At 47.8% G+C, this 12,235-nt stretch overlaps 1 protein-coding gene across 2 annotated transcripts in view; it reads left to right on the forward strand.

The window, feature by feature from the left end:
• Positions 1-12,235, forward strand: part of GSDME (gasdermin E) — a 168,540-nt gene that overhangs the window by 95,120 nt on the left and 61,185 nt on the right. For both annotated transcript variants that reach the window (XR_012233379.1, XM_073581396.1), the window contains exon 6: positions 9,900-10,088. Coding sequence is in view for 1 of the 2 variants with exons in the window: in XM_073581396.1 (XP_073437497.1) it covers positions 9,900-10,088 (189 nt within the window). In the remaining variant the exon portion in view is untranslated. The remainder of the gene's footprint in view (positions 1-9,899; positions 10,089-12,235) is intronic.

Genomic DNA, 12,235 nt, shown 5'->3' on the forward strand with positions numbered 1-12,235 from the left:
CAGTCCTGCAGACACATGATGGAGACATTAGGTTGCATCCCCTCCTGATTCCTTGCACCTTCTGTTGGGGATCTCTGAAGCCGTCGTGCTTGAAAAAGTTAGCCCACCGTTAAATATATGCATTGTATAAGTGCAGGAGGTGGGAGATTGTGACCTAAAATTAATATAATTTCTTTATCGCCTTATTGGGGGACACAGAATACCATGGGTGTATGCTGCTGCTGCTAGGAGGCTGACACTATGCAAAAACAAGAAAATTAGCTCCTCCCCGGCAGTATACACCCACCGACAGGCACCAAGCACCTCAGTTTGTGCTTAGTGTCTGTAGGAGGCGGACCGGGATCTCCCTAGATCCGCAGTTTTAATCCAATTTTCCTTTCAGGTTTAGTTTGAACTTTTTAATTTTTCCCTCTTTTCGGTTCTTTTCCATCGGGAAACAGGGTATAGTTGTTACTCTGATTTCCCATATCATGCGGCTGAGCGAGCAGTGTGGTGTCACCCACATCACAACTCTCAGTACCGCAGGCAGGACTTTTCCCTATCACCTTCTGGTGACAAGGGTTACGGACAGGTGGCTGGTCCTTGCCGAATCCCCCTCCTCACCCCTTTCTCGGGACAGGGCTGAGAGGAAGACGGCGATCGCAGGTGTTTCAAGCCGTCTTCTGCAGGATGCGGGTACAGAGGACTCCTTCCCCTCCCAGCGGCCTGCCGTTTCCCCGTGGGCCCCTGTGGTCATCCTCTTCTGGGACGTCAGGTAAGTGCCTGTACGTTCCCTCCGGCCCCGCATAAGCTCCAGTGACATGGGAGAAGAAGGGACCTGGTTTTGCAGTTCCACAAGTTTGAATCTCCCGCCCTTTTTTTTGCCTGTCGCGCGCTCAGCCGCTTGCCTTTCTTCACTTTCCCTGCTCTAGCCAGGGAGTCTACGGGGATCCCCTCACTCACCGCAGCGTCAGGACCTGGTCAGCTCATCCTTAGCGCGGTATGTCGGGCATGGGGCTGCGGCGCCGTCAGGGTGGGAGGCACTTTCACTTTCACTTTCCCCTCAGCGCGGGGAATTCCTCTGCTCTCCCTCCTCCCTTCCTGAGCGCGCTCTTTTCAGCGTGCCTTTTCTAGCCCATCACAGGGCTTCTTTCTCTTTTGGATGCCAGCCCCCTCTTCTGCCATGCCCTCCCCAGTCGCCTTTAACCAATCACGGCGCGGCCGCTAAGCTCCGCCCATCTCCCAGCACAGCGTTTCCTGATGCCTGAATCACTCTTCCTGCGCGGTTTGGGGGACACTTCGGCGTTTCTTCTGCTGCTCGCACAGAATCTCGGTAGGCTCGGCTCTGAGGCAAGGATTAGCTCTCCTCGGCAGTTATTTCCTAATATCTGCAGCCAATCAGTGCAGTTTACTTATGCCCAACCCTTCAGGGGATCTCTGCTTCAGGCCCACCGCTACCTATTACGCCTGTGCGCGCTGTAAAAAGAAGTGGGCATCGGGTCAGTCGTCCCCATTCTGCCCCCCCTGCAGTCCTTCAAATATGTCAGCATCTCAGGAACGCACAGAGTCCCGGGCGGAGGGCGCTCTTCCCTCCTCTCTCCCCCCGGAGTGGGCCGTTACAATGTCACAGTCCGTTTCTGACTTGACAAAAGTATCACAGTCGCTGGTCCAGGTCTTAGAACGTTTACCTCAGCTATCCTCAGCCACCTCTGCCCCGACCACCTCTCGGGGTGAGTCGTCCGCACCTGACCGCGACCTTCAGAGAGACAGACAGGGAAGGACTTCTAGGAAGCGGGCTCTGTCCACTTCGTCTTCGAGCTCGCAGGGCCCTTCCGCTCCCAGGCCTCCTTCTCCTTCCTCGGATGACAACCTTCAGTCAGGCGAGGATTCTCATTCGGAAGCTAGCTCAGAGGGGAACAGCGTTTCTAAGACGCGGGACATGGTCGATAGTCTTATTGCAGCTATCTTCCAAACACTAAAACTTAAACAGGATGAGGCTCCAACTCAGGAAAGCTCTGTTCTCCTTAGACGAGCCAGACCTCTGTCTCGAACCTTTCCAAATCACAACGATTTCGACACTACCTTATCCAAACACTGGGAGCGCCCTGAGCAACGTTTCTCAGGCCGCAAGTACTTGGACGTTCTGTACCCCTTTGACGCAGAACTGCTCTCAAAGTGGTCCAAGGCTCCCGAGGTAGATCCTCCAGTTTCCCGGATAGCCTCAAAAACGGTGCTCTCTCTGCCAGACGGGGCATCGCTCAAAGATCCTACTGACAGGCAGATTGAATCTCTGGCTAAGTCTATCTTTGAGGCATCTGGCGCCTCTCTCTGCCCTATTTTCGCATCCGCCTGGGTGGCGAAGGTCATTTCCGCTTGGGCAAAAATTCTTCGCAGAGGCATCTTAGCGTCAGCTCCTCAAGACGAGTTGGCAGATCTTGCAGATCAGATTAACCAGGCGGGAAAATACCTTTTGGCCGCCTCCTTGGACGCGGCCAGCTGCGTAGCAAGGGCTAACAGCAACATAGTAGCTGTACGCCGAGTCCTTTGGCTAAAGTCATGGAATGCGGACACTACTTCAAAAAAGTCGCTTACCAATCTGCCATTCCATGGCTCTAGGCTCTTTGGAGCAAAGCTGGATCAGATAATTTCCGATGCCACTGGAGGTAAAAGTACTTCGCTTCCCCAGTCTCGACCAAAACGTCCTTTCAACAGAAGGGGGTTTCGACTGTTCAGGCCCTTTCGTCCCTTCTCTGCCACGGAGAGAGCCACTCAACAGGATCGGCCGCCTGCCTCCAGGGAGCGGGATCAGAGGAAACCTTCCTACAAACCCGCTCCTCGCTGGAGATCTAGAGGTCAATATTCCAGATCTGCAGGAGCCAGTTCCGGCAGATTTTCGTCTAAGTGATTGGTCACCCCCACCTGGAATTTCTTCCAGGGTGGGAGGCAGACTTTCCTTTTTCGCGGATGCTTGGCTGTCCGTTGTCGATGACGCTTGGGTCAGAGAACTCGTCGCATCCGGTTACAAAATCGAATTTGCTTCACTCCCGAACAGACGGTTTTTCCGGTCTCGTCCTCAGCGACAGCGGGCCCAGATTCCGGGTTTTCTGCAGGCCATTTCCTCCCTTCTTTCCGCCGGAGTCATTGTTCCCGTTCCCTCAGACGAACGGTTTTCCGGGTTCTACTCCAATCTCTTTGTGGTCCAGAAGAAAGACGGCTCTCTTCGTCCTATTCTGGACCTCAAATTGCTCAATCGCCACGTGAAGATTCTTCATTTCAGGATGGAGTCTCTTCAGTCGGTGATTGCTTCCATGGAGCCCGGGGAATTCCTCTGCTCGGTGGACATTCGGGATGCCTATCTGCACATTCCAATCTGTGTGCAACATCAGAAGTATCTTCAATTTGCGTTTCAGGGAGACCACTTTCAGTTCACAGCTCTTCCTTTCGGCCTGGCTTCAGCGCCCCGGGTTTTCACGAAGGTGATGGCGACCGTCATGGCCATCCTTCGCTCCAGAGGGATCCTCATCATCCCTTATCTGGACGATCTTTTGATCAAGGGTTCGTCTCGCCAGGACTGTCTCCGGAGCCTTCAGATAACCCTGGACACTCTCAGCCGCCTAGGTTGGCTGGTCGACAAGGAGAAGTCCATTCTAATCCCCACCCAGCGTCTGACCTTTCTGGGTATGGAATTCGACACGGAGCTAGCCCGTGTTTTTCTTCCAAAGGAGAAATTTACAACTCTGTCCAAAGGCATCAGAACTCTCAAGAGGCCTGCTCCCATTCCCATTCGGTTCTGCATGAAGGTCCTGGGGAAGATGGTGGCCGCCATGGAAGCGGTGCCCTTTGTGCAGTTTCATCTTCGCCCCCTCAAGCTGTCTCTGCTTTCAGCCTGGGACAAGACCACGATGTCCTTGGACCGTCCTATTCGGCTTCCTCTCAGAGTGAGGCAGTCTCTCACTTGGTGGCTACGGCCAGCGTCAGTTCTCCAAGGGAGGTCCTTCCTTCCACCTCAGTGGCAAATCATCACCACAGATGCGAGCCTTCTATGATGGGGAGCTGTGTTCCATCAGAAAGCGGCCCAAGGCCGCTGGAAGCCACAGGAGTCTCTCCTCCCAATCAGTCTTTTGGAGATCAGGGCTATTTTCCTGGCCCTTCTTCATTGGCAGCCCCTCCTCTCCGGCAAGCCGGTCCGTATTCAGTCGGACAACGCCACGGCCGTGGCGTACATCAACCATCAGGGGGGCACGCGCAGCAAACAAGTAATGTCAGAAGTGGCCAAGATATTACGCTGGGCAGAACGTTACGTTCCAACAATCTCCGCCATCCATATTCCAGGGGTGGAAAATTGGGCAGCCGACTTTCTAAGTCGCCAGGGCCTAGCGTCCGGCGAATGGTCCCTGCACCCCGCGGTTTTCTCTCAGATATGCGACCGTTGGGGCACCCCGGATGTCGATCTCATGGCATCTCGGATGAACCACAAGGTGCCGCAGTTCGTAGCCAGGTCCAGGGACCCTCTAGCCGTCGCATGCAACGCACTGGTGACTCCGTGGTCCCAGTTTCAACTTCCGTATCTGTTCCCGCCTCTGGCATTGATCCCTCGGGTGGTCAAAAAGATAAAATCGGAAGGCATACCAGTGATTCTAGTCGCTCCAGATTGGCCGAGACGGCCTTGGTACGCGGAACTGGTCAACATGCTCGCGGACGTTCCCTGGAGGCTTCCGGACCGTCCAGATCTTCTCTCGCAAGGCCCCCTTTACCACGAGAATTCTCAGTCTGAGTTTGACGGCATGGCCGTTGAGACCGCAATTCTGAAGGAATCAGGTCTGTCCAGTCAGGTTATTCAAACTATGATCAGAGCCAGGAAACCAGCCTCTTCCCGCATTTACTATAGGTACTGGAAAGCTTTTTTCCGTTGGTGCGATGATAACAGAGTCTTCCCAATGTCTTTTTCTATCCCGTCTATCCTGGGGTTTCTTCAGGCTGGGCTAGACGCGGGTCTGTCCCTCAGTACGCTCAAGGGCCAGGTTTCCGCTCTCTCTATCCTCTTCCAAAGAGAGCTAGCTTCTCTACCACAGGTCAAGACCTTTCTTCAAGGGGTTTCCCACGTGGCTCCTCCTCATCATTCGCCAATAGACCCGTGGGATCTCAACCTCGTCCTTAGCGCTCTCCAGAAGGCGCCGTTCGAGCCTCTCCAGGACATTCCTTTGTCCCTTCTCTCTTGGAAGGTCACCTTTTTGATCGCCATTTCATCCATCAGAAGAGTTTCTGAATTGGCGGCCTTGTCATGTCGTTCCCCTTACCTCATTCTCCATCAGGACAAAGCCGTCCTCAGGCCTGTTCCTTCTTTTCTTCCAAAGGTGGTTTCCGCTTTCCATATCAATGAGGATATCGTCCTTCCTTCTTTTTGTCCGGCTCCATCTCATCCTCTTGAGAAGTCTCTCCACAAACTGGACGTAGTTAGAGCCCTGCGTGTCTATCTCGCCAGGACTTCTTCCTTTCGTCTGTCCGATTCCTTGCTGATCATCTCTGAAGGTCGCCAGAAGGGCCTCCCGGCTTCCAAATCCACGATCGCTCGCTGGATTCGTTCTACCATTCTGGAAGCGTATCGTCTTCAGGAAAAGCGGCCCCCTCCGGGAGTAAGAGCTCATTCCACCCGGGCTGTGGCGGCTTCGTGGGCTGCTCGTCACCAGGCCTCGGCCATGCAAATTTGCAAGGCCGCAACCTGGTCATCTTTGCAAACCTTCACGAGGTTCTACAGGGTTCATACCCAGGCCTCGTCTGATGCTGTGGTTGGTAGGAAGGTTCTGCAGGCGGCGGTGGCTCACCGGCCGACCTAAGCCTTTCGGTTACCTTCGTTCCTTATTGCTGTTCCCACCCTTGGGACTGCTTTGGGACGTCCCATGGTATTCTGTGTCCCCCAATAAGGCGATAAAGAAAGATGAATTTTTGGTTCTTACCGTAAAATCTCTTTCTTGGAGCCTTCATTGGGGGACACAGCACCCTACCTGTTTAAGTTGTACCGTGTTGGGTTGGTACATATGGTTCGAGTTTTTCTCGTTGCTTCTCCTACTGCTTTTTCACCAACTGAGGTGCTTGGTGCCTGTCGGTGGGTGTATACTGCCGGGGAGGAGCTAGTTTTCTTGTTTTTGCATAGTGTCAGCCTCCTAGCAGCAGCAGCAGCATACACCCATGGTATTCTGTGTCCCCCAATGAAGGCTCCAAGAAAGAGATTTTACGGTAAGAACCAAAAATCCATCTTTTTGTATTTTGAGCTGGGGAAAAAAACAATTCAATGAAGAGATATGAAACATACTTGCATAGTGTGGCCAAATGGAGTTTCGTAATATACAGATTCACCCAGTAAGCTGAATGCTGCTGAACGCACATGGTCCGTCACTGTCCCCGCAGCTGGGTCTCTTCATAATGATCCTCAGTGAACTGCAAGGCTGCCAATAGAAATCTCTTTCTGTCCAGCTTGCTATCTTTTAAATTTAAAACATTTTCTTAAATTCTACTTAAAAGGGGGTGTCTGGGACTTTCACATTGATGACCTATCCTTAGGACAGGTCCTCAATATCTCATCGGTGAGGTTGCGATACCCGGCACCCTTGAGCACTTGCATCAGCATCGGGACCAGCTGATCGGCGGGGATGCTGGATGTCACACCCCCACCAATCAGATATTGATGACTGCTCCTAAGGATAGTCCATCAATGTAAAACTTGGGGACAATTCCTTTAAAGGGTAGCTGACATTTTAATTGTTATTTCATAAATCAATGGAACACAGATTTTACCCAAGAATTGACAATTTTGATAATTAATGATCAGTCAAGGAAGAACAAGAAGAAAGTTTCTCTGATCATGTGTACTGTTGATTTATGGAAAAAAAATCTGCAGCCGGGCAGCATCTTAACGCAATTGTCCTGCATATTATATGCATCTTTGTGCAACAGTTTCCCTTTAGCCATTTTTATTTTTATACATTATTTTATGTTATGTGTTGGGGTTGTCCAACCACCAAAATGTAAGAAAAGAAAAAACTAGAATGGTATAAAGTAAGCAAATAAATAATTCTCGCTTTCCTTATCCCCAGCCGGCGATCTCTATGCTTCCTCTTCCTTTTTGGCCTGGAGGGATATGAGACCGCTAAGTCACTGGTGGCTCAGGAAGCGCAGGGAACAGGGAGAACCTTGGGACCGGAGCAGCAGGAAATCAGTAACGATAGTGCTAATTATTGGAATACTTTACAGCATTTTAAAAGGTTTCTTTTTTATTTCTCAGTGATAGGACAAACCCCTTCAGGTCTTCCTTGGCTTTCATTCACTTTGTTCCTGTGCTGTAACAAATGCACTCAGAAATGATTGAGATGCTCATATCTGATTAACCTTTGTCACGTCTTAGACCTTTTTAGTGATTTGTGCTGCTTTACCGTACTTTTATTAGATTATTGTTAAAGTGCACATTGAGCATTGAGCTGCCACATTGCATAATAGAAAACGTCATAGGAAAACATACTGTAGTACCAGAAAAATGTAAAATGTAACCCGTCTCAGTTTGCCTCTTCCTACTGATTGTTGGGTTTTCTGGCAGGCAGTGGTGCAGCTGCACTAGGCGATGTCTTACAGTATGTATGCAGGTGACTCCTTATGTTCTTGGAGACCCAATAGGTAAAGGACAACTGTGCCCTTCAGTTACAAGGGGAAGAAAAGCTAAATTGAAGGGAATTTGTCTGTAAGCTCAATCCACTCAAACTGCACTATGGGGCATTGCAGGTATTATAAATGAACATCCATTGACACCTTTATATCTTCTCTCTATTGCTGCATTTTTAAGTAATTAGGTTTTCATTCATATGCAAATAATGCATTAAGTGCTCTGGGCGTGACAGATCACATCCTGAACCACTGACTCCTTAGGAAACAGAAAAGTAAATTGTTTGGAAGCTTTAACTCTTCCTTCAAAGCCTGGAATAGTTTAGGGACCCCAGCCATAAAGATCTGACCCAGTAAAACAAGTCCTCTTTCTGCCATAAAGGCACTCTCTCCACCTGCAAACATGGGAATATTGAGCTGCCCTATCCACCTCGTCCAAGGATACTGCAGGACCTGGTGACAGACACTATCTCGGCGTCCCTGCCAAGTAGAGGAGGAGAAAATGGAGTTCAAGCGAACCTGTTAGTAGGTTTTTTCCCTTGTGAGGTAAGGCCAGAACCTTGAAATACAGCATTCTAATATGCTGTATATATGCCTCTAATCCAGCGTGCAAGACAAGAAAAAGACCTTTTATAATACTCACGGTGCGGTCCGGTCTGATGGGCGTTCTGTCTTGGTCCATTATCTCCTCCCTTCTTGCGATGCCGTCCTCATTCTGTGTTTCACGTGGATGACGCGTCCTACGTCATCCACACAGGATTCAGCATTGCGCGCCTGCGCAGGTGCACTTCTCTGTGGCTGTTTGACCTTTTCCGGTGTATGTGGACTGCAGTACTTTGCTCTGCCTTTCATAGGGCAGAGATATATAAGACTGCACAGTAGCACAATGCCAGGGATACTGTGGATGACATATGACACATCATCCATATGAAGCATAGAAGGAGGAGGCGACGAACCTAGACAGTGACGCCCATTGGACCTGAACGCCCCGTAGGTCTTTTTCTTGTGTCGCAGGCTGGATTGGGGCATATATACAGCATATTAGAATGCTGTATATCAGGGTGTACAGGTACTGGCCTTACCTCACACAGGACAAACCTGGTGACAGGTTCCCTTTAAGCTTATTGAATATATTCAGTTTCACAGAATCAGCCTCTTTAGCTTTATTCGTAGCTCACTGTTGATATCATTGACTGGAGCATTAAGTCACACAGACAGGGAGCTATAACTCAAGCTAAAGTGGCTGGTGCTAGGTGGGAAACAGAGTCTGGGGGGCAGAAGCTTGGAAAGTGCACTATCACAGCCAGAGTTCTTAATTCCTTATTTGAATATGAAAGAAAACACTTATTAGAATGCAGCAACAGATAGAAGATATAAAGGTGTCGATGAAATTACACTTCAAAGACCTTGGGTTTACATTTCAAAGACCTGCATCCCCATATATATGGTGTGGAGGGTTGATCTTTCTGACAGGTTCCCTTTAACTTGCTTATTTTTCACATAGCTATGTGACTGTTCACTTACATTGATAGAAATAACCATAGTCCTTTGGTAACAGAAGGGCAAGAATTTTAGATTAACCCCTTTTTTTCCTGATTGCTTTTATGCTGACATTCAATAATCTTTAGCGCTTTGATTTAGCAGTGTGCATCTATTTGTGTTATTCATAAACTCTACTGTCGCTGTGAGGATCATCATGGGTCGGCAATAACTCTTCTGATCACGACTTCTCTTTTCTTGCTCCATCCTTTCTAGAAAATGACAGCAGTAGCTTCCCAGCATGGATTAATGTCCTACTGATCTGGTCACATTAAAGACTATCTCTTACCATGGAAAACACATTTCCTGACCTTGAGATATTGGGAGGAGTCGACTTGTCATCTCCGGAGTGGTCTGTTTGGAGTGGGCCATCTCCACACTGTGCAGCTGTCATAGTGCATGGTGTCATTGCTACCTCCGCCTGTGGTGAGGGCTGTGTGGGAACAGCGTGATGTCTGACAGGGTGTGATGGTAATGAAAGGTTTCCTTTCTGGGTGAATTTTCATTACCAGTGCAAGAAACATAACAAACCCATCCAGAAACCTTCTCTACATCTGGAAATACCTAACAGTATATTTATGTAAAAATCCTGTATAGACAAGTTCACAAAGGAGAAATTTAATTTTGCAGAGCCAGATTTCATCTTAAAGTTGCATACTAGGAGGCGGTGATGATAGATAATCCTACTTGTGACTTCTGATCAGTTCTTATTGCTGTCCTTATTCTTCCAGAATTCTGCTTGTTATCTGAAAAACAAGGAGGCTTTGAGAAGGCATCAAGTGGGAAGTATCCATGTGCTACGCCCGGTCTATATGACCATCGATCACTATGTGACTTTGATGTTGTGGATGGGGCCAGGGATGTGTCGGTTGATGGGAAACCCATTCCAAGCCATGCTGCCCTGTCGGTTCTGGAACCAGGTACTTTCTCACTGTGAATACCGGCACAATTCACATTTTCATGAACACACCTACTCTCCACATAAATGATCTTTTATGTTTCCCACAGCTTTTTAAGAACAATACTGTTTCTACCTACAAAAGAAAGTAAGAGTGATGTGGCAGAGAAAGCGTATTGTTTGCTTTTATGCATAAAAAAAGTAAAAATTATTATATTCACTCAGGAAAAGATAATTTTATTACTCACATTGGTGTCCATGTGTTTTGATTGTCATTGGTGATAACTGAGGCTGCCGACTGCTGCAACTGTGGCCATCAACCAGGTTAGTTATCACCAGGGAAAGCATGGACCAGCCGTGTGTGTGCATGGATGAGAAGATTCAGCCAGGGTGGGAGCCATTCTGTCAGATGAGTTCTTCATTCTGATGCCTCTCTGACATCCATGGGAATATGGACTGCGGCTAAACATCCTTAATGGATTTTCCCACTAACAAAAGTTAATTTTAATCAATTAATCTTGGAATAATAATAATTTCCACAATTGGATGTGTTTAAATAAAATGTTCCTGTGCTGAGATAATCTTATAAATGTGCCCCTTCTGTGTGTACTGTGTAATTGCTATGTCTGCAAGATATCTAGCTGTAGTCCTGTAGCCAGGCTCTGATTCATACTGCAGGTGGTTTGGACCGCATGATTGACAGGTTGCCTCTAAAGGAACCATTTGAGGTGGTTTACTCAACTTAAAGGACGTCTTCAATATGCATTTTAATTGGGCCATACAGTGTTGTAGGTGACTTAGCCTCTATGACAACCATTCTAGCACTATACGTGTTACTTGTTCAGTGCCTGAAAAAATATAGAGCTCAAGTCCTCTTTTTCTCTGAAGAGGCAATTTGCATATTATTTTCCCAGAGGAGCACTGCACGGCGAATAAGCCTCCTTACCTTGACAAGCCAGAGCTGACATGTCACTCTCCACAAGGAGAAACCTTACCCCTGAAAAAATAACTTAATTCATATGCAAATAAGGAGGCTTCAGTACATTATTATGCTTCCTCATTTTCACAACCTCACTTCTGATTTGACAATGCTCAATTCCGAGAGCGAGCACTGTCTTAATGCTGCCCGTGGGTGTGGCTGTGCATGCACGCAGTGGCTGTGCGTATTCTCCTCTGTCTCCTTTCTTTCTGACACCACTCTCTGCACTAATGCACCCAGCAGTGCCACGAGAGGCGTCAGAAGAAAGGAGACAGAGTGGAAAATGCGTATGGCCACACACCCCGTCAGCATTCAGACCGTGCTCAATCCGGGAAGTGAGTGCACTGTCAATCCAAAGTGGAGGAAGAGTCTAACAGTGTGCCAAACCCTTGGCCATGCCAAGGGTGCACCGACGCTTGCTCATTTGCATATGAATTTTCTCAGTCACTGTTCCAGTAACAGGTATAGCAATAGAACTGTTGTCATAGGGGCTACGTCCCCCAACAACACTGTATAACCAATTTAAAAAGCATTTTGGGGACTCCTTTTAAGTTGAGTAAAACCACCTTAAATGGTTCTTTTAAGGGAACCGGTCACTCGATTCATGCAGCCAAAACCACCTGCAGTATGAGTCAGAGCCTGGCTGCATGATTACAGCTAGATATACAGTTAGGTCCAGAAGTATTTGGACAGTGACCCAAGTTTTGGCATTTTAGCTGTTTACCAAAACCTATTCATGTGTTATAATAATCAATGTAGGCTTATAGTGCAGACTCTCAGCTTTAATTTGAGAATATTCACATCCTAATTGGAGTAAGAGCTTAGGAATTACAGCTCTTTAATATGTGGCTGCCTCTTTTTAAAGGGTCTAAAAGTAATTGGTCAGTTGCTGGATCATTATCCTTGCCTCCATCAGTATCTTCAATAAAAATTCAAGTTTATTGTGCAAAAATTTGAAGTCGCAGCTTCACTTTTAGAAATCATAGCCAATGCGTTTCTTATAACATTCATAATCATAGCTAACACGTTTCAGATAACATTCCTTAATCATTCTTATATGAAATGATTGAGGAATATTATGATTTTTAAACATTTTTAATGGTGAAGCTGCAACTTTAAATTTTTGCACAATAAACTTGGCATTTTTATTGACGATACTGATGCTGGATCATTACCCTTGCCTTCATCAA

This window comes from Dendrobates tinctorius, unplaced genomic scaffold (genome assembly GCF_039654945.1).
Source record: "Dendrobates tinctorius isolate UK_male_01 unplaced genomic scaffold, ASM3965494v1 ptg000070l, whole genome shotgun sequence".
NCBI classification, from domain to species: domain Eukaryota; kingdom Metazoa; phylum Chordata; class Amphibia; order Anura; family Dendrobatidae; genus Dendrobates; species Dendrobates tinctorius.